At 44.4% G+C, this 23418-nt stretch overlaps 1 protein-coding gene, 1 long non-coding RNA gene and 1 pseudogene across 4 annotated transcripts in view; 2 read left to right on the top strand and 1 right to left on the bottom strand.

The window, feature by feature from the left end:
• The window catches only part of SHLD1 (shieldin complex subunit 1), a 120833-nt gene extending 119100 nt beyond the window's left edge, over positions 1–1733 (bottom strand). For all 3 annotated transcript variants that reach the window (XM_008256284.5, XM_089307256.1, XM_089307260.1), the window contains exon 1: positions 1622–1733. In XM_008256284.5, coding sequence (XP_008254506.2) covers positions 1622–1716 — 95 coding nt within the window. In that variant the 5' untranslated portion in view covers positions 1717–1733. The remainder of the gene's footprint in view (positions 1–1621) is intronic.
• Positions 1734–9808: 8075 nt separating this feature from the next.
• On the top strand, positions 9809–10909 carry LOC138844478 (uncharacterized). Its single transcript, XR_011380363.2, has 2 exons — positions 9809–9948; positions 10550–10909. It is a non-coding gene; the product is annotated as an uncharacterized LOC138844478 (long non-coding RNA).
• Positions 10910–12468: 1559 nt separating this feature from the next.
• On the top strand, positions 12469–21775 carry LOC100358858 (ER membrane protein complex subunit 2 pseudogene; annotated as a pseudogene).
• Positions 21776–23418: the final 1643 nt, after the last annotated feature.

The raw sequence follows: 23418 nt of genomic DNA, 5'->3' as shown, positions 1-23418 counted from the left end.
TTAAAGACCTAAATGAATGGAAAACCATTGTATGTTCACAGATCTGACAACTTAATGTTTTAAGTCAGCAATATTCCTAAAATGATCACTGCAATTTTTATCAATATCTCAGGGTTTTTTTTTTTCCCAGAGATTGACAAAACTGTTCCAAAAGTTCAATGGCAGAGCAGGTGTTTGGCACAGTGACCAAGTCGCCACTCGTGGCACCCACATCCCATGATGAAGTGCTTGGTTCAAGTCCCAGCTCCTCTGCTTCCAATACTACTTTCTGCTAATGCACTGAGAGGCAGTAGATGGTGGTTCAAGTATGGGGGTCCCTGCCATTCATGTGGGAGACCCAGATTTATGCTCCAGGTTCCTGGCTTTGGTCTGGTCCTGCCCTGGCTGCTGCAGACTTTTGGGGAGTGAATCAGATGGCAGATGTCTCTGTCTCTCCCCTTCTCTCTGTTGTTCTGCTTTTCAAATAAATAAATCTTTATTTTAAAAAATTCAGTGGAAATGTAAGGGGCCCAAAGTAGCCAAAACAATCTTTAAAACGAACAAACTTAAGAGTCTTATTTTCTGATTTCAAAACCTACTATAAAAATACAGTTACTGTGTGGTACTGGCATGAGGATAGGCTTATAGATCGATGGAACAGAACTAAGTCTAAAGTAAACTCTTACAGTTATGGTCAACTCATTTTCCACAGGGAGCCAAGACGATTTAAAGGAGGGAGGCCAGGCTTTCAACACTGGACAAATGTGTATCTGAGTACAAACACATGAAATGATGCAGGCACTTTGGAAAATAGTTTGGCAGTTCTTCAAAAGGCTAAACACAGAGTTACACTTTGATCTGACAATTCTACTCCTAGGTGTTTGCCGAAGAGAAATTAAAACATATGGCCACAAGATAACTGCACACTCTTAGCTACTTTCTTCATAATAGACAATAAGAGAAAGTAGTCCAAATATCCATTGACTGATTAATAGATAAACAAGATATAGTACATTCATTAATTGAAACAGTTTTCAGTAATAAAGGAATGAAGTTCTGATACTTGCCATTATGACAATTAAAAACATTACCCTCAGAGAAAGGAGCCAGCCACACAATGCATGATTCTGTTTGCCCAAATCGGCAAATCTATACCGACAGAAAATAGATCAGTTGCTGTTTAGCACTGAGGGGTCGTGATGAGCGGACAGTGACCGCTAATGGGTGGGGATTTATTTGGGGTGATGGAAAATATTCTAAAATTGGAAAGGCTGCACAACTCTGTACAAAAACTCACTGGATTTTACATTCTGAATGAGGAAACCTTACAGCATGTGAAGAGAAATTCCTCAAAAAAGCTGTTTAAAAAAAAAAAAGAAGAGGAACGGAATCTAATCCAGACCCAGCGCCTGTGAATTCCGGAGATTCCCCAAAGGGGAGGCTGCAGCGGCCAAGTGCAGGGGCGGAGGGGGCTGAGGAGCCGGCGGGAAATGATCGTGAGCCAGGGGAAGCCGCCATGTCTTCGCTATTCTGAGAGAATGGGACACATCGCAGCGACCTCCTCCCGGCCCCCTTCCCTGGGCACTCCCCAGTCCACTGAAATCTGGCACAGAAAATGCATCAGGCTACAATTAACACTCACCGCGCTGCCAACAGCAAGAGACCGGAACCGGAAGTGGAGACGCCATCATTGTTTTGGGAAAAGAAAGATTTGAAAAAAAATGTCCCCGGAACCATCCTTGCTGTGGGCAGGCAAGAATAATAGCAAGCAGGAGCGGCCATCTTAACTGAGGGCACTTGCGAGGCCAGTGAAATTTGCGGCCCGTGGTTATTTAGGCAATTTCTAGAGGAGGCTTATTGATAAGTGTGCTTGGTAAGCACCAAAGGAACAGGAAAAATATTTGTAAATATTTTTGAAATTTAAATATTACGTTATAAATACGTTATTATACATAAATATTACATTATAAATAAATTAACAGAGGTTGGAAATATTTTAATATATTTATGCTTCCAGGAAGCTGTTCACAACTGCCAGAACTGAAGTACCACAGAGAAAGGACTGTGGAAAGACAAAACTATAACAACTTTATCTGTGGGGCCCGTGCTGTGGTGTAGTAGGTAAAGCTGCCGCCTTCAGTGCTGGCATTCCATGTGGACACCAGTTCGAGTCCCAGCTGCTCCACTTCCATTCCAGCTCTCTGCTATGGCCTGGGAAAGCAGTAGAAGATAGCCCAAGTCCTTAGACCCCTGCACCCATGTGGGAGACCCGGAAGAAGCTCCTGGTTCCTGGCTCCTGGCTCCTGGCTCCAGATTGGCGCAGTTCTGGCCATCTGGTGAATGAACCAGCAGATGAAAGACCTCTCTCTGTCTCTGCCTCTCTTGTAATTCTGCCTTTCAAACAAGTAAATAAATCTTTAAAAAAGAAAAAAAAAAGAAAAAAAAAAACCTTCATCTTGATAAGTAGTGCCCCAAAGCACTAAGCAGAGGAGGTTGGCTTAAAAGACTGAAGAAAATAGGAAAAAAAAAAAAAAACAGCAAAATTACTTTCCTTGTGTGTTTAAGACTGTGGGGACTTCCTTATTACACTGACTCAGGTTGACTGGAATTTTCAGTGTCTTGGAGACTGACTCCTTTCCCAAGGGAAGTTTGATTGCTTAGCACTTATCATGAATGGCCCCGTGCTGGTTTGCTCTGATCCCTGGGGTTTAGTGCTGTCAGTGCTTCCAAAACAATGATTTTCCATAAACTTCATTCCACAAGACTGAGGGTTTCTCTTTTTTCCCCATTTCACTACCTTCTTGAAAGAGTCATATATACTGATAGCCTCCTATAGATCCCACATTTGGATTACACCCCAAAATTAGGAGTCTTGCACTTTAGATAACTTTTTTTTTTTTTTTGACAGGTAGAGTTATAGACAGTGAGAGAGAGAGACAGAGAGAAGCGTCTTCCTTCTGTTGGTTCACCCCCCAAATGGCCGCCACGGCTGGAGCTATGCCGATCTGAAGCCAGGAGCCAGGTGCTTCCTCCTGGTCTCCCATGCTGGTGCAGGAGCCCAAGCACCTGAGCCATCCTCCACTGCCCTCCCGGGCCACAGCAGAGAGCTGGACTGGAAGAGGAGCAACAAGGACTAGAACCCGGCGCCTATATGGGATGCCGGCCCCACTGGCGGAGGATTAACCAAGTGAGCCACGGCACCGGCCCCTTATTAAAAGATTTATTTATTTATTTATTTGAAAGGCAAAGCAACAAAGAGATTTTTTTTTTTTTTAAGATTTATTTATCTGCTTGAGAGGCAGAGTTACACACAGAGAGAGGGAGAGGCAGAGAGAGGTCTTCCATCTGCTGCTTCACTCCCCAAATGGCTGCAATGTCTGGAGCTGAGCTGATCCAAAGCCAGGAACCAGGAGCTTCTTCCGGGGCTCCTATGCAGGTGCAGGGGCCCAAGCACTTGGGCCACCCTCTACTGTTTTCCAACCACATTAGTAGGGAGTTGAATCACAAGTGGAGCAGCTGGGATTCAAACTGTGCCTATAAGGGATGCTGGCTCTGCAGGTGGCAGCTTTACCCACTACTTCACAGCATCAGCCCAGAGTTATCTTTTTTTTTTATGTGGAATTTTAAGTACACCACTCCTGTGCTCTTAGACAAAAGCCCAAGCTTCTTAACAAGATTTAGAAGCCCCCACCCTTGTCTCCTTACACTATCCCGGAGCCTTCCCTTCCACTATACACTGTTGCCTTTTCCTTAAATGCCCCAGGCTTGTCCTCTCTCCTCGCTGTGCTATTTCCCCATATCACCTCCCCCCCACCACCACCACCACCTTAAGATTCTTCTCTCCTGTTCTTTGGTCTTTTCATCCTTCAGATCTCAGTGTGAGAGAATTCTTCCCTTGGGATCCTCCAGCTTGTTAGATAGGAATTATTCCTCCCTCTCAGGAATGCTGACTGTCCTCTAATTAGAGTGACCTCTACCTTGGTCACTCTAATTCCTTTGCCCTTTCCATCTTACCCACTGAACTGTACATCTTGAGGGCAGGGAGCCGGTCTATCTTTTCCCATGTTTGTATTCCAGAGCCCAGCCCAATGACTCAGAAAATGCTATCATATGCATGAATGAGTAAGTCTCTCCCCGGCTCTCCCCCATCCCCAGTTCCCCATCCACACCCACTTCAACCCTTATACTCTCTGAGAAGTTTCAAAAGCATCACCTGGTCATACCAGTGAAGCAAACCTTGGAGTCTTTTGCCCTTGTCACTTTTGCTTGAAGAAAAGTTTGTGGTGAAGTAAGGTGGGGGTAGTGCTTTATGGCAGGTTAAACTGCCACTGTGACACTGGTTTCAGTTCCAGTTGTTCCACTTTCCATACAGCTCCCTGCTAATGCACCTGGGAAGGCAGTAGAAGATGCCTAAATACTTGGGTCCCTGCCACCCACATGGGAGACCCAGATGGATTTCCTGGTTCCTGGCTTCAGCTTGTCCCAGCCCTGACTGTTGTAGCCATTTGGGAAGGGAACCCGTGGATGCAAGATCTCTCTCTATCCTCTCTTTGCACTCTGCCTCTCAAATAAGTAAATAAATCTTAAAAAGGAAAAAAGAAAAGTTGGAGCATAAGTTAACCCTCATTAATTCTCCAGTGCTTTTTCCATAATGTGGCTTATCTTCCCATAGGCAAATTTCTCAAGTCAGGAGTGACTTGATTCACCAACAGCATGTCTCTCTCTAACTGCTTTAGGTAAGAAGACAGAGATTAAAGAAAGAGCAGGAGGAAATATGTCCACTGAGGCTGCCTCTAAACTCTCCAGATCCGCATCGCAGCAAAGCTGATGCCCAAAACCGAGCCAGACAAAAACATCCAGCATGCTGATGATTGCATCCCTGCAACAACCTATTATAATAAAATTACCATGGCTGACACTCCCACTCTCATCACACACCTGACACCATGATACTTTTTTTTTTTTTTTTTTTGGACCGACAGATTTAGACAGTGAGAGACAGAGAGAAAGGTCTTCCTTCCGTTGGTTCACTCCCCCAAATGGCTGCTGCAGCCGGTGTGCTGCGCCTATCTGAAGCCAGGAGCCAGGTACTTCCTCCTGGTCTCCCATGCGGGTGCAGGGCCCAAGGACCTGGGCCATCCTCCACTGCCTTCCCAGGCCACAGCAGAGAGCTGGACTGGAAGAGGAGCAACCGGGACAGAATCCGGCGTCCCGAACAGGACTAGAACCTGGGGTGCCAGCACCGCTAGGTGGAGGATTAGCCTAGTGAGACGTGGCGCCGGCCGACACCATGATACTTGTAAGACTTGCTAAAAAGGCAGAAATTAGGTAGTCATCAAATTCCTGCCCTTTGCTGGAAAATTCCACCCAAAGCAACCCCTGTGCTTCCAGATGTCATAAAGGGATGACCCTGAGTCTCCTGGACAGTGGCTCATTCTGGAACATGGCCGCACTCCCTCCCGAGTGTGTACTTTCTCTTTGCTAATCAATCTTATTCATCTGCTAACCTTTATGTCTTGTCCTTGACGTCCTCAGAGTCTTTCACAGGTCAGAGACAATAACCTGGACCCCGTAGTCCCGCAACATAACCATCCTCTTTTACAAGAAATGAAGTAGTCGTTTACAAAAAAAAAAAAAAAAAAAAAAAACCTTACTTTCACAGATAGAAAAACAAAGAATCATTGCATTCCAGAAATATAAATTATTTTGCTTTTGCCATTGTTTTGTCATTGATTATGTAATCAATGTGTAAATTGGGTTATGTCAGTTTTACAAAACACTGTATACCTCATGTTGATTTTCTGCCATCAGCTAAGCCATGTGCTTCAGCCAAATCTTTCAACAGAGAGAAGGCATTTTAGTTCAAAGACCAAAATAACTCTCTCAAAAAAGACGATGTCATTTGCAATCATCTTATCTCTGTCATTCTGAACCTTGATCTAGCTAATCTCTCAAACAAGGACTTGGCTTTAAGAAAGGGGAAAAAAAGTCACTGAAGTTCAAAGGTTAAGTAATTATACTTAATGAGTATCAAGGCATCTGATTGATTTTCAAGCATGCAATACTCTAAAGCCGTTATTAAGCAGTAAATAAGTTGATAGCCAAGGGGAAAATATCAGACTGGGTGCTCCCCAGCTAGGCCAGAAGACCCACAGGAATGGAAGTGTGGGTTTTATTTGAAAACTAATATAGAGCATTTGGAGTGTTTCTGTCAGTAGCTTCTTATATATTTATAAAAAATGTAAGCTTGGACTTTTAGAACTAAAATCAATGCTAGTGCAAGGCCATGCAGAAGAGAGACTTGAAATATACTGCCTAATGGGGCAGACACTGTGGCACAGGAGGGTAAGCTGTTACTTAGAACACACACACACCCCATAGCCCCATAGTAAGTGCTGATTCTATTCCCAGTACCTCTGTTTCTGATCCAGCTTCCTGCTAATGCATCCTGGGAGGCTGCAGATGATGGTACAAGTAGTTGTGTCCTTGCCACCAGTATGGGAGACCCAATAGAATTCCTGGTTCCTGGGTCCTAGTTTCAGCCTGGCCCAGCCCTAAGTGTTGTGGGCATCTGGGGAGTGAACCAGTGAATGGAAATCTCCCCCCCCCCCTCTTTCTGTCACTCTGTCCTACTATAAAAATATAAAAATATAAAAATACATGTAAAACAAATACTCTTTGATGGACATTCCATGATGCTAGGAGAAATGGTCCATCTCCTTAGACTTTAAGTGTGGGAAGCTTTAACAAACAACATGCCATTCCATACCACTAGAGACAAATGCGTCTGACCTCTGACCCAGAGCCATCTTCAACTCTGCACTCAACAATGAGGCAGCCAGTGCCCTGCATGTGGAGACAGGAGGCTGCACTAGAATCCTGGCTCCACTACCATTTGTATGGCTATAGCCATTTAACCTCTCTGGAACTTACTATCCTTGTCTGTGGAAAAGGGACAATAAAAGACTCCTAGACTATTAAAAAAGAAAAAAAACAAGCAAACAAACTGTGGGGCCAGGTGTTTAGTTTCAACAGTGTCTAGCTATTGCAGGTATTTGTGGAGTAAAACAGCAGGGAAGGTCTAACTGTCTCTGTCTCTTTGCCTTGTTTTGTTTGTTTAAGTATACATTCTTTTTTTTTTCTAAGATTTATTTATTTCTTTGAAAGAGTTATACAGAGAGAGGGAGAGACACAGAGAGAGTGTGAGAGAGAGAGAGATCTTCCATCCACTGGGTCACTCCCCTAACAGCTGCAATGGCCTGGGCTGGGCCAGGCTGAAGCCTGGAGAAAAGAGTTTCTTCCAGGTCTCCCACATGGGTGCAGGGGCCTAAGCAGTTGGGCCGTTATCCACTGCCTTCTCGGGTGTGTTAGGACTGTATTGGAAGCAGAGCCACCAGGACTCAAACTAGTGCTCCAAAATGGGATACAGGCATTGCAAGCAGCATCTATTGTACCATAACGCTCACCCCCAGGAAAATTACCAAGCACCAGTTATTGACCCTCTCCTCTCCTGCACAACCTGTAGGAAGCCTGCAACATGCCGGGAAGAGATCCTGCAGCTTGTTCGATGTCCTCATCCTGCATCTCTCCTGAAGCTGCAGCAGCATCCCCACAACACTGACAAACAAAGGGTTTGCGTAATGAAGAACATGAGTTCCAAAAGTTCTCTCAAGTTGCGCAACTCTTTGTTTTCCGTTCCTGACAAGCGTATTTCTAAATATTGATGACTGGCAAGGTTTTGAAAGCATTATCCAAAACCTCGTAAGCACGAGGAAAGGGGTGAGGATTTGACTACAAAGAAATGTGCATGGAATATATACTGGAGTCACATTCAAATCAGACAGCATCTAATGCCCATATTATGTAAAGAAGTGGCTCCGGTGGAGTTGCAGTGGAAAAATGTTGTGGTCAATTTGCTAGGTGCAACTGGCAAATCCCAAGACATTTGCATGGTTGTGCATGAAAAAACTGTGGTCCGTACACAGGAGTTACCTCTAGAAAATAGAATAGGATGAGGCTGCATCCTATCGTGAAGGGACACTGGCTGTCACTTCTCACTTTGTAAAACATTACATTGTTTGCTTTTTACATATTACTGATGTGGGCAAGGTAGGAAGTCAGGAAAGGATAAGGACCTAGGGACTACCGACACCCCAGCATATGCACCGCCCTAATCTCATCACCGTCCGTGCAGATTCAACATGACTGGGGACGTGACATACCCACCTGTCCTCAGGCAGCCAAGCTTCACCTTTCACTGGCACTGGGCACCCTGATACCTTCTTGGAGATGAGACTCTGCCCTGAGCACTATCTCTACCTTATGAAAGGATGGTCCCAGCCTGGATGGGGACAATTCTCAATCTTTCTCTCTCTCTCTCTTTTAAAAAATTTATTTATTTATTTGAAAGGCAGAGTTACAGACAGAGAGAGGGAAAGGCAGAGAGAAAGGTCTTCCATTGCAATGGAGGAGTTGGGCTGATCCAAAGCCAGGAGCCAGGAGCTTCTTCCAGGTCTCCCACACAGGTTCAGGGGCCCAAGGACTTGGGCCATTTTCTACTGATTTCCCAGGCCATAGCAGAGAGCTGGATTGGAAGTGGAGCAGTAAGAACTTGAACCAGCGCCCATATGGGATGCCGGCACTGCAGATGGTGACTTTATCCACTAAGCCAAAGCATTGGGCCCCACAGTTAAGTTTTAATTAAAGAAAAAATTGAAACAGAGCACATTGAACCCATTAATTATTTTGTAAACAGCCCTGTCCTGGACATCTCTGACCCAAATCCTTTGTGTTTTAGAAACACTACTTGTGGCCGGCGCCGCGGCACAATAAGCTAATCCTCCACCTAGCGGCGCCAGCATACCGGGTTCTAGTCCCGTTTGGGGTGTCGGATTCTTTCCCAGTTGCCCCTCTTCCAGGCCAGCTCTCTGCTGTGGCCCGGGAAGGCAGTGGAGGATGGCCCAAGTGCTTGGGCCCTGCACCTCATGGGAGACCAGGAGAAGCACCTGGCTCCTGCCTTCGGATCAGCGCAGTGCGCCGGCCGCAGCGTGCCAGCCGTGGCGGCCATTGGAGGGTGAACCAACGGCAAAAGGAAGACCTTTCTCTCTGTCTCTCTCTCTCACTATCCACTCTGCCTGTCCAAAAAAAAAAAAAAAAAAAAAGAAAGAAAGAAAGAAAAAGAAAAGAAAAGAAACACTACTTGTAAGTACTGTAAAAACTGCAATGTCAGGGTGCCTTATTGCTAAGGTGGTTTGTTTAAAGGCCAAGAGAGGAAAAATCACTAATAAAAGCTTAAATGAGAACAAATGTGTAATTATGAAACTCAAATGCCTGAAACCAATTGATGTAGAAAATAAAAGCACGGAGCCATCCCTAGCCATGGGCCTATTATCTTCAATTGGCTCCCTCCTTTGTTGTGGATGGCCATACAGACTCGGGAGAGGCCAAGGCTAACCTCATGTCTGCAGAGATTCTCTCAGTCAGCAGCTCCTATTCCCAGGACTCCTACTATTCCTGTGCTATAAAAAGGAGGTAATAAAGCTGCGGGAAGCATGCTTTCCCTTTGCCTTCCAAGTGACTATCATTTCTCACTCCATTTTCTCTGAGGAGCACTTACCTACTGGCCGCTGATAACAAACATCTAGCTATAAACACCCATTAGCAATAAGTCCCTGCAGCCCACTGAAATCAGCGACCTTCCCAGGAAGCCAGGGGTTTCTGAAGTTCCCGTGAGCAGAGGCAACCCCGAAGAGGCTACTAAAGAAAAATTACAGGAAGCTACTGTCTTGGGCTAAGCTCCAATTGACCAGGCTAAAAATTAAAAGGGAAGCAACTCAGCATGCCGAAACCAAGCTGTCTATCTGACCTTCAGAGAAATCAGGACTAGAAAGAAGCCAAATTTCCCAAACTGGCCAGTTACGATTTCAATGATAGTGAAGTTCCCTCAGTCTCAGTCCCAAAATGGAAAAGGTAAATCCAGGTAACCTGGTGACAACCAGTTATTTTCCTATTTCTCTCTCCCTGTTCTTTGTTTACCAGGAAAATGAGTTTGCAAGAACTGATCGGAGGGTGGGGAAGAGGAGTGATCCATTTTTTGTCTTTGATTGCCACTTTCTTCAGCCTTTTCTGTCTATAGAATCTACTCCTTGGGGACCAGCACCGTGGCACAGTGGGTTAAAGCCCCAGCCTGCAGTGCCAACATCCCACATGAGTACCTGTTCTAGTCCTGGCTGCTCCTCTTCTGACCTAGCTCCCTGCTAGTGTGCCTGGGAAAGCAGTGAAAGACGGCTCAAGCCCTTGGGCCCCTGCACCCATGTGAGAGACCCGGAAGAAGCTCTGGGGTCCTGGCTCCTGGCTCCTGGCTTTGGATCGACTCAGCTCTAACTGTTGTGGCCATTTGGGGAGTGAACTAGTGGATGGAAGATCTCTCTCTACCTCTGTCTTTCAAATAAATAAAAATCAATCTCTCTCTCCTCTGATAAAAGAAAGAAAAAAAATTAAAAGAAAGATTTAAAATGTAAAAGGCCAATTAAAATCTTAAGTTTAAATTGTAATTTTGTCTTTTGACAAGGCTGTCTACCCACTGGAACAGCACAAGGTAAAACATCTTGCAGGGCCAGTGCTGTGGCTTAGCAGATGAAGCTGCTGCCTGCGGTGATGGCATCCCATATGGGCACTGGTTCATGTCTCAGCTGCTCCACTTCAGATCCAGCTCTCTGCTATGGCCTGGGAGAGCAGTGGAAGATGGCCCAAGTTTTTTGCCCCTACACTCGTATGGGAGACCCAGAAAAAGCTCCTGGCTTCGGATCGGTGCAGCTCCAGCTGTTGTGGTCAACTGAGGAGTGAACCAACAGATGGAAGACCTCTCTCTCTCTTTCTCTCTCTGTAACTCTGACTTTCAAATAAACAAATAAATCTTTAAAAAAAAAAATCTTGCCCAAGTGTCTCTGTCATTCTACGGATTGAATTTCCACCATTAGAAATGTAATCCTTTGAGGAGCTAGCACCGTGGTGCATAGGATTAGAACTCATCTTATGATGCCCACATCCTAGACTTACCTAGTTTCTTCCTACTAATGCACCTGGGAAGCAAAAAATGATGGTCAAGTACTTGGGTCCCTGCCACACACATGACAGTTCCTGCTTTCAGCCCAGCCCAGCCCAGACTATCGCAGCCATTTGAGGAGTGTACCAGGGAACGGAAGCTCTCTTTCTGTCACTCTGCCTTTCAAATAAGTAAAGACAAAAAAGAAAGAAATGCAATCCTTTGAATACTGTAGAGTCCTCCTTCCAAATGCAAACACTCACACTAGCCACATGAGCTAGTGAGTTAAAAGTTGGGTTATGAAGTGTGACCCCTAGCATCAGGGGGTGTCAGGGACTCCCCAGGAGGCAGACAGAACCCACAAGGCCCAGCCCTTCTGACTCTGCGGGCTCTAAGATGTCCAGCTCAATGGATCCCTTGTGTAAACAAAGCCAGGCTGAGAGCCTACAAGGAAACCTCAACTCTGGCCGGGTTCCCTCTGACGTCACCTCCCTCCCCAGCCTGAATCGGCAGTTTCCCAGCAGACAGCAGCCACCAGTGCAAGCGGACTGGTGACTCACTGGCGTTATTCTCTCCTCTGGTTTGGGAGCCTGCAAACCTGCAGAGCTGGGCAGGCGTAGCGTTCCAGGCAGGACAACTGGAAACTTCCCCTTCCCTTGCACAGCCAAGGACTGGCTTTTTGGTTTTTGGTTCTAATTATATTTTAATCTTTTCTAATCTTTTCCATGAAGCATGAGTCAGTATTTTGCTCTAATTAAGGATCTTTTTGCAAAAGGGCATGCCATGTCCACATTCTTTCTCTGAGCATGAAATGTACCCTTCGTTTCCCAAGCTCTAACAATAGTAAACTAAGGACCATTCCCACCAGCACGGGCCATAAAGAAGCTTTCGTAACAGAACATTAGTAGTGTGTGTTGAATCTGCAGACAGCATGGAGCAGGGCAGGGAAGGAAAGAATTGGCAGATTACATGTCTGCTGCACTCACAGCCAGGTGGGAGGCAGAGACCCCCACATGCCACCTCCTTCAGGGAAGCATCTCAGAGATTAAAAGCGGCAGGACTTTGAACAAGGCTTCTGTCACCCCATCACGTTCCAAACGCCAGTGAGAGCGTGCCCTCAGTTAAGGTGACAAGATGGCCTTATCCTCGGCCTTCTCCTAACGGCTGTCTCTAACCTGCCTAGCTTCCTCTGCCTCTCTCTGTGTCTGGCACTGCTCCCCTGCTTTGCCGGAGAAATATAACGAGTTCAGCATAATAGTTTTATTATAAAGCGAGCTGCTTCTTGCTGGCTGTTCTTTCATTTCCTTCCTCCTCCTGGATCTATCGGATGAAGCTCCCATGATGATGGAGCTGGAGTAGAAGGGATTCCTTGTCCCTAAAAGACAAAAAGAAGTCAGATAACTCAGCTCTCAAGAACTGCCAGGGGAGAGACCCACGTGGGCACAATGGTGCCTTTGGAAACACACTCTCACGGACTGCATGTGCTTATCCAGCAGCGCCTGGTCTTCCGGCTGCTGGTCTTTGATCAGCACAGACTCTTCTCCACCGTGATTATTCCAAGTTTCTCTCCTCTCCCTCGTGGCTGCCGACTTGTTTCCTGATGTTATTAAAGATCCAAACACATCCAGATCCAGCCCACCTCATCCTGCTTCCCTCCTCTCAACCCAGAAGCTGCAAAACAGTTATTTTCTGACTTTCTATGCCCTGTTCTCTGCCCTAGTATGCTCACAGGACACTCACCCTACTCATCGCCCCTCCCCCTCCTTTTTTGAGCTAATTGTTCCACCTCAACTTGTTTGATAGATCCCTTTATCTATAAGACATATTGTAAGTATAATAGGTCATAATATTTCTTCTAAGTGCGTCATTTGTCTTTTTTTTTTTAATTATGTTGTTTATTGGAAGTCAGAGTTATGATGAGAGAAAGGAAAAGACACAGAGAGAGAAATCTTCCATCCACTGGTTCACTTCCCAAATGGCCACAATGGCCAGGGCTGAGCCAGGTGGAAGCCAGGAGTCAGGAGCTCCATCCGGGTCTCTCATGTGGGTAGCAGGGGCCCAAGCACTTGGATTATCTCCCACTCCTTTTCCTGGCCATTAGCAGTGAGCTGCATTGAAAGTGGAGTAGTCAGGACGCAAGTGGGTGCCCGTATGGGGAAATGCTACTCCACCATTTGTCTTTTGATTTTATTTATGGCACATTCCGTTTGCTTGATTGCTTATTGTGTTTTTTTGCCATGAAAAAGTTTTCTCTTTCTCCCCCTCCTTCTCCTATATTTATGGACTTTTCTATTTGCTTTGTTTATTCACAAATCTTCCATTAAACAAAAAAAACCCTCCCTCAATCCTATGTCTGTCTCCAGTCTTGCCTAGCTCTTTCCTCATCTTCACAAATTTTAACAGAGTTGTTTGAGCTTTGTCTTCATTCCCTCCATTGAACATTTTACCCTCTTTTGAGCCTGAATTACCACCATGACACTGAATTCAATGGGCGGTTTTCAGGTCCTATCAGATCTGTCAACATTTCAGGGTTGAGCACTCTGAAATGCTCTCTCTTGATTGGCTTTCAGGTCTCTACTATTTCTTTCTTCCTCCTTAGTCTGCTCCAGTTTCCAGTGCAGGCTCAAGCCACCCTACCCACCCTTAGGGCTCCTATGCTTAGTCCTTACCCTGTCTACTACTATAGATCTCATATCTGTCTATAGCTTCAGCTCTGTCTCTCTGCTTCTCAAACAAACAAAACAACTCAAAGATCACTCCAAAACACCTGTCTCCCACCCATTTCTCACCTTGAAGCACATCCAGACCCACCTTTCTAATCCCCTTTATGAGATTTCTGTTTGCATATTTCAAAAGCATCTCAACATCAATATGTCCAAAACTGAACTCAAGAAAGACCCATTTCATCCTACCCTCGCCTCCAAATCTAGTGCCTTTTGATTTCACTGCAAAATATCACCGTGTCACCATCTATGCCGTGGGGGAACTAGGAATCCCGTATACCGTGCTGACATCTTTCCCTTCCTTACACTTCAGATCTAAACCATTGCCAGAGGCTGGTGCTGAGATGCAGTTACCACTTGTGGCACAAACATCCCATATCAGAGTCCCTTCTCCAGTCCCAGTCGCTCAGGTTCCAATTCAGTTTCTTGTTAATGTACCTGGGAAGGTAGTGGGTTCCCGTGACCCCTGTGGGACACCAAGATGAAATCCCTGGCTCCTGGCTTCAACAGAGATGTGAACCAGAAGATGGAAGATCTCTATCTTTCTTCTCTCTTTCAAATTAATAGATATATTTTAAATAATTAAACAATAAACCATTGCCCACTCCTAAAGACTATTCCCATCAATCTACTTTTCCCCAGTTCCACAATCTAGTCTGAGCTACTCTCACCTCATAGCTGGCTTCCTTGTCCCCCAATTTCTCATTCTTCATTAAGCAGCCAGGGTGATATACTCTATTTTTTTTTAATTTATTTTACTTATTTGAAAGGCTGAGTTACACAGAGAAAGGGAGAGACAGAAAGAGAGAAAAAAACAGAGACAGAGAGATCTTCCATCTGCTCATTCACTCCAGGCCACAAGGGCTGGGGCTGGGCCAGACCAAAGCCGGGAGTCAGGAACTTCATCCAGGTCTCCCACATGGGTGCAGGGACCCAAATACTTGATCCATCTTCCACTGCTTTTTCCAGGCACATTAGCAGGTAGCTGGATCAGAAGTGAAGCAGCCAGGACTTGAACTGGCACATCATAAGATGCCAGCATCTCTGGCAGCAGCTCTACCGCTATGCCACAATGCTGGCCCCATTTCTATTTTGAATTTATTTTATGATGGTATTTTCAGGATCAGAAATTCATCTTTTCTAAGATATTGTTTGTATTACTTATTTTGTAGATAGAGACAATGTTCTCATCCACTGGTTCACTACCCACACTGGTTCACATGCCCACAATGGCTAGGGTTGGGTCAGGTGGAATGCAGGAGTCAGGAATTCAATCCAGGCCTCCCGCATGGGTGGCAGGGACTCAATTACTTGCGCTATCACCACTGCCCCCCATGGTGTGCATTAGCAGAAATACTAGAATCAGGAGCCAGAGGCAGGTGTTGAACCCAGCATCCTAAACTGCTAGGTCAAATGCACACTCCTATTTTAAATTAAACCATTTCATTTCCTTCCCATTGCTATTTTTTTTAAAGATTTGTTTATTTATTTGAGAGGAAGAGTCACAGAGAGAGGGAGAGACAGAGAGAGGTCTTCCATCCACTGGTTCACTTCCCAAATGGCCACAAAGGCCAGATCTGAGCCGATCTGAAGCCAGGAGCCAGGAGCTTCTTCTGGGTCTTGCCATGCAGGTGCAGGGGCCCAAATCCTTGGGCCAGCTTCAATGCTTTCCCAGGCCATAGCAGAGAGCTGGATTGGAAGAGAGAAGCTGGGATGCCGGCGCCGCAGGCAGACACTTAGCCCATTACGCCACAGAGCCGGCTCCTCCCATTGCTGTGAAGCCATGATCATGACATGTCTCCAAGAGTCTCTGCAGTCTGACCTCTTCTGACCTTCCTAGTCTTTTCTTGCATCATACTGTCTTCCCTTTGCTCTTTGAGCTCCACCTCTGCAGGCGACTTTCAGTTCCTCTGGCCAGTTCCTCTGGTACTCTCCCCTACTTGGAGTCTCTCTTCCTGCTGTGGCCTTTGCTAGGTCAACCCTCTTCCTCCCCCATCCAGCCCAGCCCCATTTGTGCTCCCGCCAGCTAGAACCAGTGTCCTATTATATCATCTCTTAGTACCATGTACCTCGCCTTGGAAACATTTAATCACGGTTAACATTTTATGGCTACGTAGGATGACTATCGTTCATATCCATGAGGCAGGGCCATGCCAGTTGTTTATTTCCATTTTATTTCAGTATCTACCTCTGACCCTGACACATGGTAGGTACTAAGTTCTCATAAATGAATAAAGTTAAAGCAAGTCTGAACTCTTTCAAACTACCTATTTTCTGTCCTTTAAACTAGCATATAAATAAGATTTTTGTTTTTCTGAATGTTTTTTAAGAAACATGGATGACAACCATAATATTATGATTATAATATTGGGAATCAAAAAAGTCTAGTTCTAATTCTGGGCTTATAAATTACAGTAGTGAATTCAGGAAATGAGTTTGAATATTGCAGACTGCCCCAAAGCATCCAAATTCTGGCTGCTCTTCTCCTATTTCCATTACACTTGTTGCTCTCATGTCTCTTCTGTTGGATTATCAAATTCTTGATGAAAGACCCGATGTTTTACTGATTTTTGTATCCACATGGTGGCCATTACTTCAAAGCACATAGAATATATTCGATGTTGAATAAATGAGTTAATAAATGCACAATATGTAATGGAATGGTTGTAAACACCACTATAAAAGTCAAATAGTAATAAATAGAGGGACCGGAGTTGTGGTGTGGCAAATAAAAAGCCACTGCCTGTGACAACAGTATTTCATATGTGCACCAGGTCATGTCCTGGCTACTCCACTTCTGATCCAGTTCCCTATTAGTGGCCTGAGAAAAGCAGCAGAAGATGACCCAAGTGCTTGGGCCCCTGCCACCTACATGGACCCAGAAGAAACTCCTGGCTTTGGCCTGGCCCAGTGCTGGCCATTGTGATCATCTGAAGAGCAACCCAGCAAATGGAAGATATTATTCTCTCTGTCTCTCCCTCTCTCTCTGTAACTCTGACTTTCAAATAAATAAAATGCACACTGGTCTTTTAATTTCATTTTTCCATTAACATTTTGTAGCCCCCTTCCAATACTTTTAGTTAGATGCCATTGGTCAAAACTTGGTCACATGGCCACATCTAGCAGGAAGACAACCTTAGAAATGTCATCAATCTCACTAAAGGAAGCCATGTGCTTAATTAAAAGTTAGAGTGGGGGTGGGGTTGGGTGTAGCAGTTAAGATGTCACATAGAATGCCTGCATATGATATCTGAATGCCTGGGTTCCAGTCCTAGTTCTAAGTCCTGACACCATGGCCAATTCTAGCTTCATGCTAATGTGTACCCTGGGAGGCAGCAAGTGATGGCTCAAGGGGTTGGGCCCCTAACGCCCACATGGGAGACCTAGATTGAGTTCCTAGCCCCAAGCTTCCAACTAGCCTAGCCCTGAATACTGTGGGCATTTCAGTATTGAACCAGCAGACAAATGATTTCAATATCTACCCCTCTCTCTCTAACAATTAAAATAAATAAATAAATAAACTAGAATGAATGGGTAATCTCTGCCCTAGTACATAATCAGAAAAAAAATTAAAAGAGAAATTTACATTGTAGAGAACAAAACTCAGAGAAAATCTATGGATTGAGCCCATCTTCCCCTTCCTGGTCCCCATGTGTGTGGGCTGCTAAGCACTACACAGCTACAAAAGTAGTGGCCAAATGAGTGATCACTGAGCTCTAGGTGGACCTCAGCCCCTCAGTTAATCCTGCTCTGGCTCTTGGTCAGCTCCCTCTTCCACTCCTCCCTTCACCACTTTCCCAAAGCCACAGTCCTTCCTTCTCTGACCCTACAGGATAGAAAACCAACGTGTTCATGTATGAGTCAGCTCACCTTCCCCAAACACCTATCCTCTAGGGTTTTTGTTTGCTTCATGTTTTGTTGTATGCTGCCCTTCCACCTGGTGAAGATAAATCCAGGATTTTCTTAATATTTGCTCTTTCCCAACACTTTCTAAACATTTCCAGGGCTTTCCTACCTTAGAAGAAGCAGGAAAGATTCAGATCTCCTTGATGATGTGTGCTTTTGTCTCTCAACCACTTTCTCTATTTGTCTTCATAGTCCAAACTTCTAGGAAAAATCACCTACTTCCTATCTCCCACTTCAACCCATTGCAATCTCATTGCAACATGACTTCCACCTCCATTGATGGCTAAAACTGCTCCAGTGGAGAGCCTTAATGATCTACCAGTTGCCAGATTCATGGTTCTCTTTTCAATCTTCATCTTTCCAAAAATTCCTTATACTTTTCTTTTGGAAATGTCTCTGATGGCTTCTTTTTTAATATATTTAATTTTTATTTATTTTAATTTTATTTGAAAATGAGAGAGAGAGAGAGAGAGGGAGGGAGGGAGAGAGAAGAGAGAGAGGGGGAGAGAGAGAGAGAAGAGAGAGAGAGAGAGAGGAGAGAGAGAGAGAGAAGAGAGAGAGAGAGAGAGAGAGAGAGAGAGAGATCTTTTATCCACTGGTTCACTTCCAAATGACTGCATGACAGCAACAGCCGGGCTGGGCCAGGCTGAAATCAGGAGCCCAGAACTCAGTTGAGGTTCCCATGTGGGAGGCAATGACTCAAGTACTTACTTAAGTCATCACAGTTGCCTCCCAGAATGTGCATTAGCAGGAAGCTGGAACTTGAAGCAGAGCAAAAACTCAAACTCAAACACTTGAATAAGGGGTGTGGGCATCTCAAGTGGCATCTTAACTGCGGTGCCAAGTTCCTGCCAGCTCTATGGATTCTCATGACCACTATGCCTATTCCTTTCCATTTCCTTTTCTGTCATTGGTGATCTGAATGACCTGGAGGCAATTTCATCCTTTTTCAGTTTCAAATAACGTCTATGTGTTAATAACTCCCAAATCTCTAGCTCCAGCTCCAGGTTAAAGTATTTAGTTACCTCCTGGATCTTTCCACCAAGATACTGATTTAAAATTTTTTTGTTTAATTAATTTTTTTAAGATTTATTTATTTATTTGAAAGTCAGAGTTACACAGAGAGGAGAGGCAGAGAGACAGAGAGAGGTCTTCCATCCACTGGTTCACTCTCCAATTGGCCGCAATGGCCGGAGCTGCGCGGATCTGAAGCCAGGAGCCAGGAGCTTCCTCCGGGTCTCCCACGTGGCCGCAGGGGCCCAAGAACTTGGGCCATCCTCTACTGCTTTCCCAGGTCACAGCAGAAAGCAGGATCAGAAGTGGAGCAGCCAGGTCTTGAACCAGTGCCCATATGGGATGCCAGTGCTTCAGGCCCTGTTTAATTTATTTTTACTTATTTGGAAAGGTGTAGAGACACACACAGAGAGAAAGAGAGAGTTCCTACATTTGCTGGTTCATTAACCAAATGTCCACACTAGCCAAGGCTGGGCTGGGCCCAAACCAAGAGCCTAGAACTCAATCCAAGTCTCTCACATGTGTGGCAGGAACTCAAGTATTTGAACCTTCACCTGCTGCCTCCAGAGTATGCATTAACAGGAAGCAGGAATCAAAAGCAGAGCTGTAATTTGAACACGGGCACTCTGATAGAGGATGCCAATGTCCCAAGCAGCATCATAATTATTGCACAAAATGTCCACCTAAGGATATTGATTTGCTTACAATTTTTTGTGTAACAATTTGGGCCAGGCTTAGTTTTTTTGTTTTTTTGTTTTTTAAGACATTTATTTGAAAGACAGAGTTAGAGAAAGAGAGAGAAACAGGTCTTCTATCTTCTCATTCATTCTCCAAATGGCCATGATGGCTAGGGCTGGCCAGAGTGAAGCCAGGAGCCTGGAACTCCTTCTAGGTATCCCATGTGAGTAGCAGGGCCCAAGTACTTGGGCCATCTTCTACTACATTCCCATGCACATTAGCAGGGAGCAGATGGGAAGTGGAGCAGTTTGGACTCAAACCAGAGCTCATATGGGATGGCCAACATTGCATACAGTGGCTTAACATGCTGTGCCACAGCATGGAACACATTTGAGTGGTCCTTTTGCTGATTTCATTGGATTTCACTCATACAGCTGCACTTATAAGGTGGTTCATCTGGGACTCAACGGCTTAAAATGATCTTGCCAACATTCTTAGTGGTTAGTGCTAACTCTTGACTAGGACACCTCTATTCTCTTCTGCATGGCATTTCACCAGACTTATTCACATTACTTCCTCCTACTCCAGCCAAAAGAAAGCAAGCCTCAATATGCAGTGCCTTTTAAGCCTCTGATTGGGTCAGTCTTGCTAATATCATGTTGGCAAAAGCAACTAAGCAACCAAGCACCAACTGAATGGGTAGAAAATAAACTCTACTTCCTGGTGGAAGGAACAGCAAAGTCACACAGCAGAAGACCATGTGTCCAGAGTGGGGAGGGTTACTGCTGCAGTAACCATGTTCTTCCCATCCAAACCAGTCTCTTCTGTTTTTCCTATCTTTGGGAATGGTGCCAATCTCCACTGAGTCACTCCTGCCAGAGTTGTTTTAGCTTACTCCTTATCCCTTTTAGCAGAAAGCATAAGTTGGAAAAAATTCCAAGTCCCGACACCTTTCTCTACTCTGCAGATGTTAAATGATAAACATTCCCTCAGATTACTTATTCATCAAATGATGCATTTCTGACCAACAGGCAGAAGTCTTCAACTTGTTTTGCAAAAACGTTTGCCTTTTTATTAAAAAGAACATACCCTATTTTTCTTATTTCCTGCTTCCATCCCTGAACACAGACAAGACAGCTGGGGCTCAAAATTCACCATGATTCAGTGGGCCTAGGATGGGGCATGAGAATTTATATTTCTTTTCTTTTTTAAGATTTATTTATTTATTTGAAAGGCAGAGTTACAGAGAGGCAGAGGTTGAGAGAGAGAGGTCTTCCATCCAGTGGTTCACTCCCTAGATGACTGCAATGGCTGGAGCTGTGCCGATCCGAAGCCTGGAGTTTCTTCAGGGTCTCCCATGAGGGTGCAGGGGTCCAAGGTCTTGGGCCATCTTCCACTGCTTTCCCAGGCCACAGCAGAGAGCTGGATCAGAAGTGGGGCAGCCAGACTCAAACCAGCACCAATATGAGATGCCGGCACTGCTTTATTTGCTATGCCACAGTGCTGGCCCCAAGAATTTATATTTTTGATTAACTCTAGTTTCTGGAAAGGTAGCAAAGGTCTTAGAGCTTTGGGATATCACTTTGGAAGAAATGCAACATAAAATGATGAAACAAAGAGTAAAAAACTCACAAAATGGTGAACACATTGTGGAAGCTGGAGAAGAATGAATTAATGAGTATGGTCCTAAGTTTGGAGAGGATATTGAGATCAGATATGAAAGGTGACGACTGTCACTCTAGACTATGGTTGAGATGAGTTGGCATTGTTTTGTCTTCTGGAGTTAAGAAGACACTTCCCTGGCAATCGCAGAGCCACATGAGTAACAGGCATAAGATTTGAGGTCATGGAATGATATGATGATACTCTACCAGTGTACATTCAACTTTTACAAGAAGACTCAACTAACACCGCAGCCAGAAAGCATAAGATTGCCATTCAGAAGGCCCAGCGGAAAATGTGTAGGCCATTCGGGAACTGCCTGTGTGTCTGGAGCAAATTGTTAGAGATCAAAGAAGCCTGGCATGAACTTGCAGAACTTTCAATCAATGAACATGACTGTGCAAAAGCAGCCTTTGTTTAGAGGAGCTTATGATGATGAATCACACACAACTGCTTGTATTGTCAGCACTGTCTTGATGTTAAATACACCCAACAAGGACTTGAAAGCCTGGAACTCAAGAAGCTGTTTTGCACAGGCGCTGCAACTGAACAACAGAAATATCTGAGCTTTACCTATTGGCAAGTCATATTGCTCCTAATCCAAAAGCAAGTGCAAAAGTTGAAAAAAGACAGCATGAAATATGCTGGTTGGGCAGCTACTCAAATAAACAGAGCTTATCAGTTTGCCGGTAGAAGTAAGAAGAGAACTATATACTCTCTGAAGGCAGTTGAAGACATGTTGGAAACACTGTAGATTACTCAGTCTTAAGGTTTCAAAAACTCTTTGATATCAGATTTCACAATTGCACAATTGAGCTTACTGCCCTGTGACTTATTTTTTAATTGTCCAGTGCTAAGTATTCTAATTTTCTCTTACAAAGAATGTGTTTATATAAATCTAAAAATGCCTTTTCTAGGTAAACAGGAAGATGGGGGAAATTCATAGAAGAAAGATTTAGGGCTTACTGGTTGTATACCAGTCTCTTCATATCACATACATAATCATTGTTTCTAAACCACAACCTGATGTAGAAGTGACTTTGTTAAATAAACCATGATGTGCATAGGGAGATTACTGATGCCATAAACAGGAGTGTCAATTGGTAAAGTCAACAACAGGAGTCACTGTGCACTTACTCCTCATGTAGGATCTCTGTCCTTAACGTGCTGTACACTGAGGCTTAATGCTATAACGAGTACTCAAACAGTATATTTCACTTTGTGTTTCTATGGGGGTGCAAACGACTGAAATCTTTACTTAATGTACACTAAACTGATCTTCTGTAAAAAAAAAAAAAAAAAAAAAAGAAAGAAAGAAATTATCAATTCCCAACTTGACTCTCACTGGGATTAAACATGACAATAGGTCTGATCTGATTTCATCATCATTTAAAAAAAAATCATCTATTATTTTTCACTTTATGTTTCTGTGTGGGAGCAAACTGTTGAAATCCTTACTTAAGGTATACTAAGCTGATCTTCTGTATATTAAGATAATCGAAAATGAATCTTGATGTGAATGGAAGGGGAGAGGGAGTGGGAAAGGGGAGGGTTGTGGGTGGGAGGGACGGTATGGGGGGGAAGCCATTGTAACACATGAGTCGTACTTTGGAAATTTATATTCATTAAATAAAAGATAAAAATAAATAAATAAATAAATAAACCATGATGATTTATTACACTTGAATATGAAGATTTAAAAAAAGAATTTGCATTTCTAAGCTCTCTAATAGTATTGATGCTGTTAATAGTGAACAAAACACTTTTCTAAAAATGTTTTATTTATATTGCTTATTTTCACCTACTTGAAAGACAGAGAGAGAGAGAGAGAGAGAGAGAGAGATAAAGATCCTCCACCACTGGTTCACTTCCCAAATGGCTGCAACAGGAATGAACCAGGTAAAAGCCAGGAGCCAGGAACTCCATCCAGTCTCCCACATTGGTGGCAGGGGCCCAAACACTTGAGCCATTATCTGAAGCATTCCCAGAGTGAGTATTATCAGGAAGCTGCATTGGAAGCAGAGGGAAGCAGAGAAACTGAGACTCAAATCAGCAGTCTGATATGGGTTCCAAATGTCATCTTAACTTGCTATACCACAATGCTCACTCCACAAATCACGTTTTGAGTGGCATCAGAACAGAGTCTGTGATGACAGATTCCATCTGCTCTAACTAAATGGTTCTCAAACACTGGGACATCAGAATCTCATGGAATGCTTGTTAAAACAGATAGCTGGGGGCCAGCGCCGTGGCCTAGCAGGTAAAGCCGCCTCCTGCAGAGCCGGCATCCCATACGGGTGCCTGTTTGAATTCCGGCTGCTCTACTTCCTATCTGGCTCTCAGTTATGGCCTGGGAAGGCAGTAGAAGATGGCCCAACTCCTTGGGGAAGAAGCTCCTGGCTCCTGGCTTCA

The sequence above is a fragment of the Oryctolagus cuniculus genome, chromosome 11 (genome assembly GCF_051225735.1).
Source record: "Oryctolagus cuniculus isolate XC-2025 breed Fujian yellow rabbit chromosome 11, ASM5122573v1, whole genome shotgun sequence".
In the NCBI taxonomy this organism is placed as follows: domain Eukaryota; kingdom Metazoa; phylum Chordata; class Mammalia; order Lagomorpha; family Leporidae; genus Oryctolagus; species Oryctolagus cuniculus.
The sequence above is the reverse complement of the archived record's forward strand: the minus strand, read 5'-3'. Positions and strand labels throughout refer to the sequence as shown.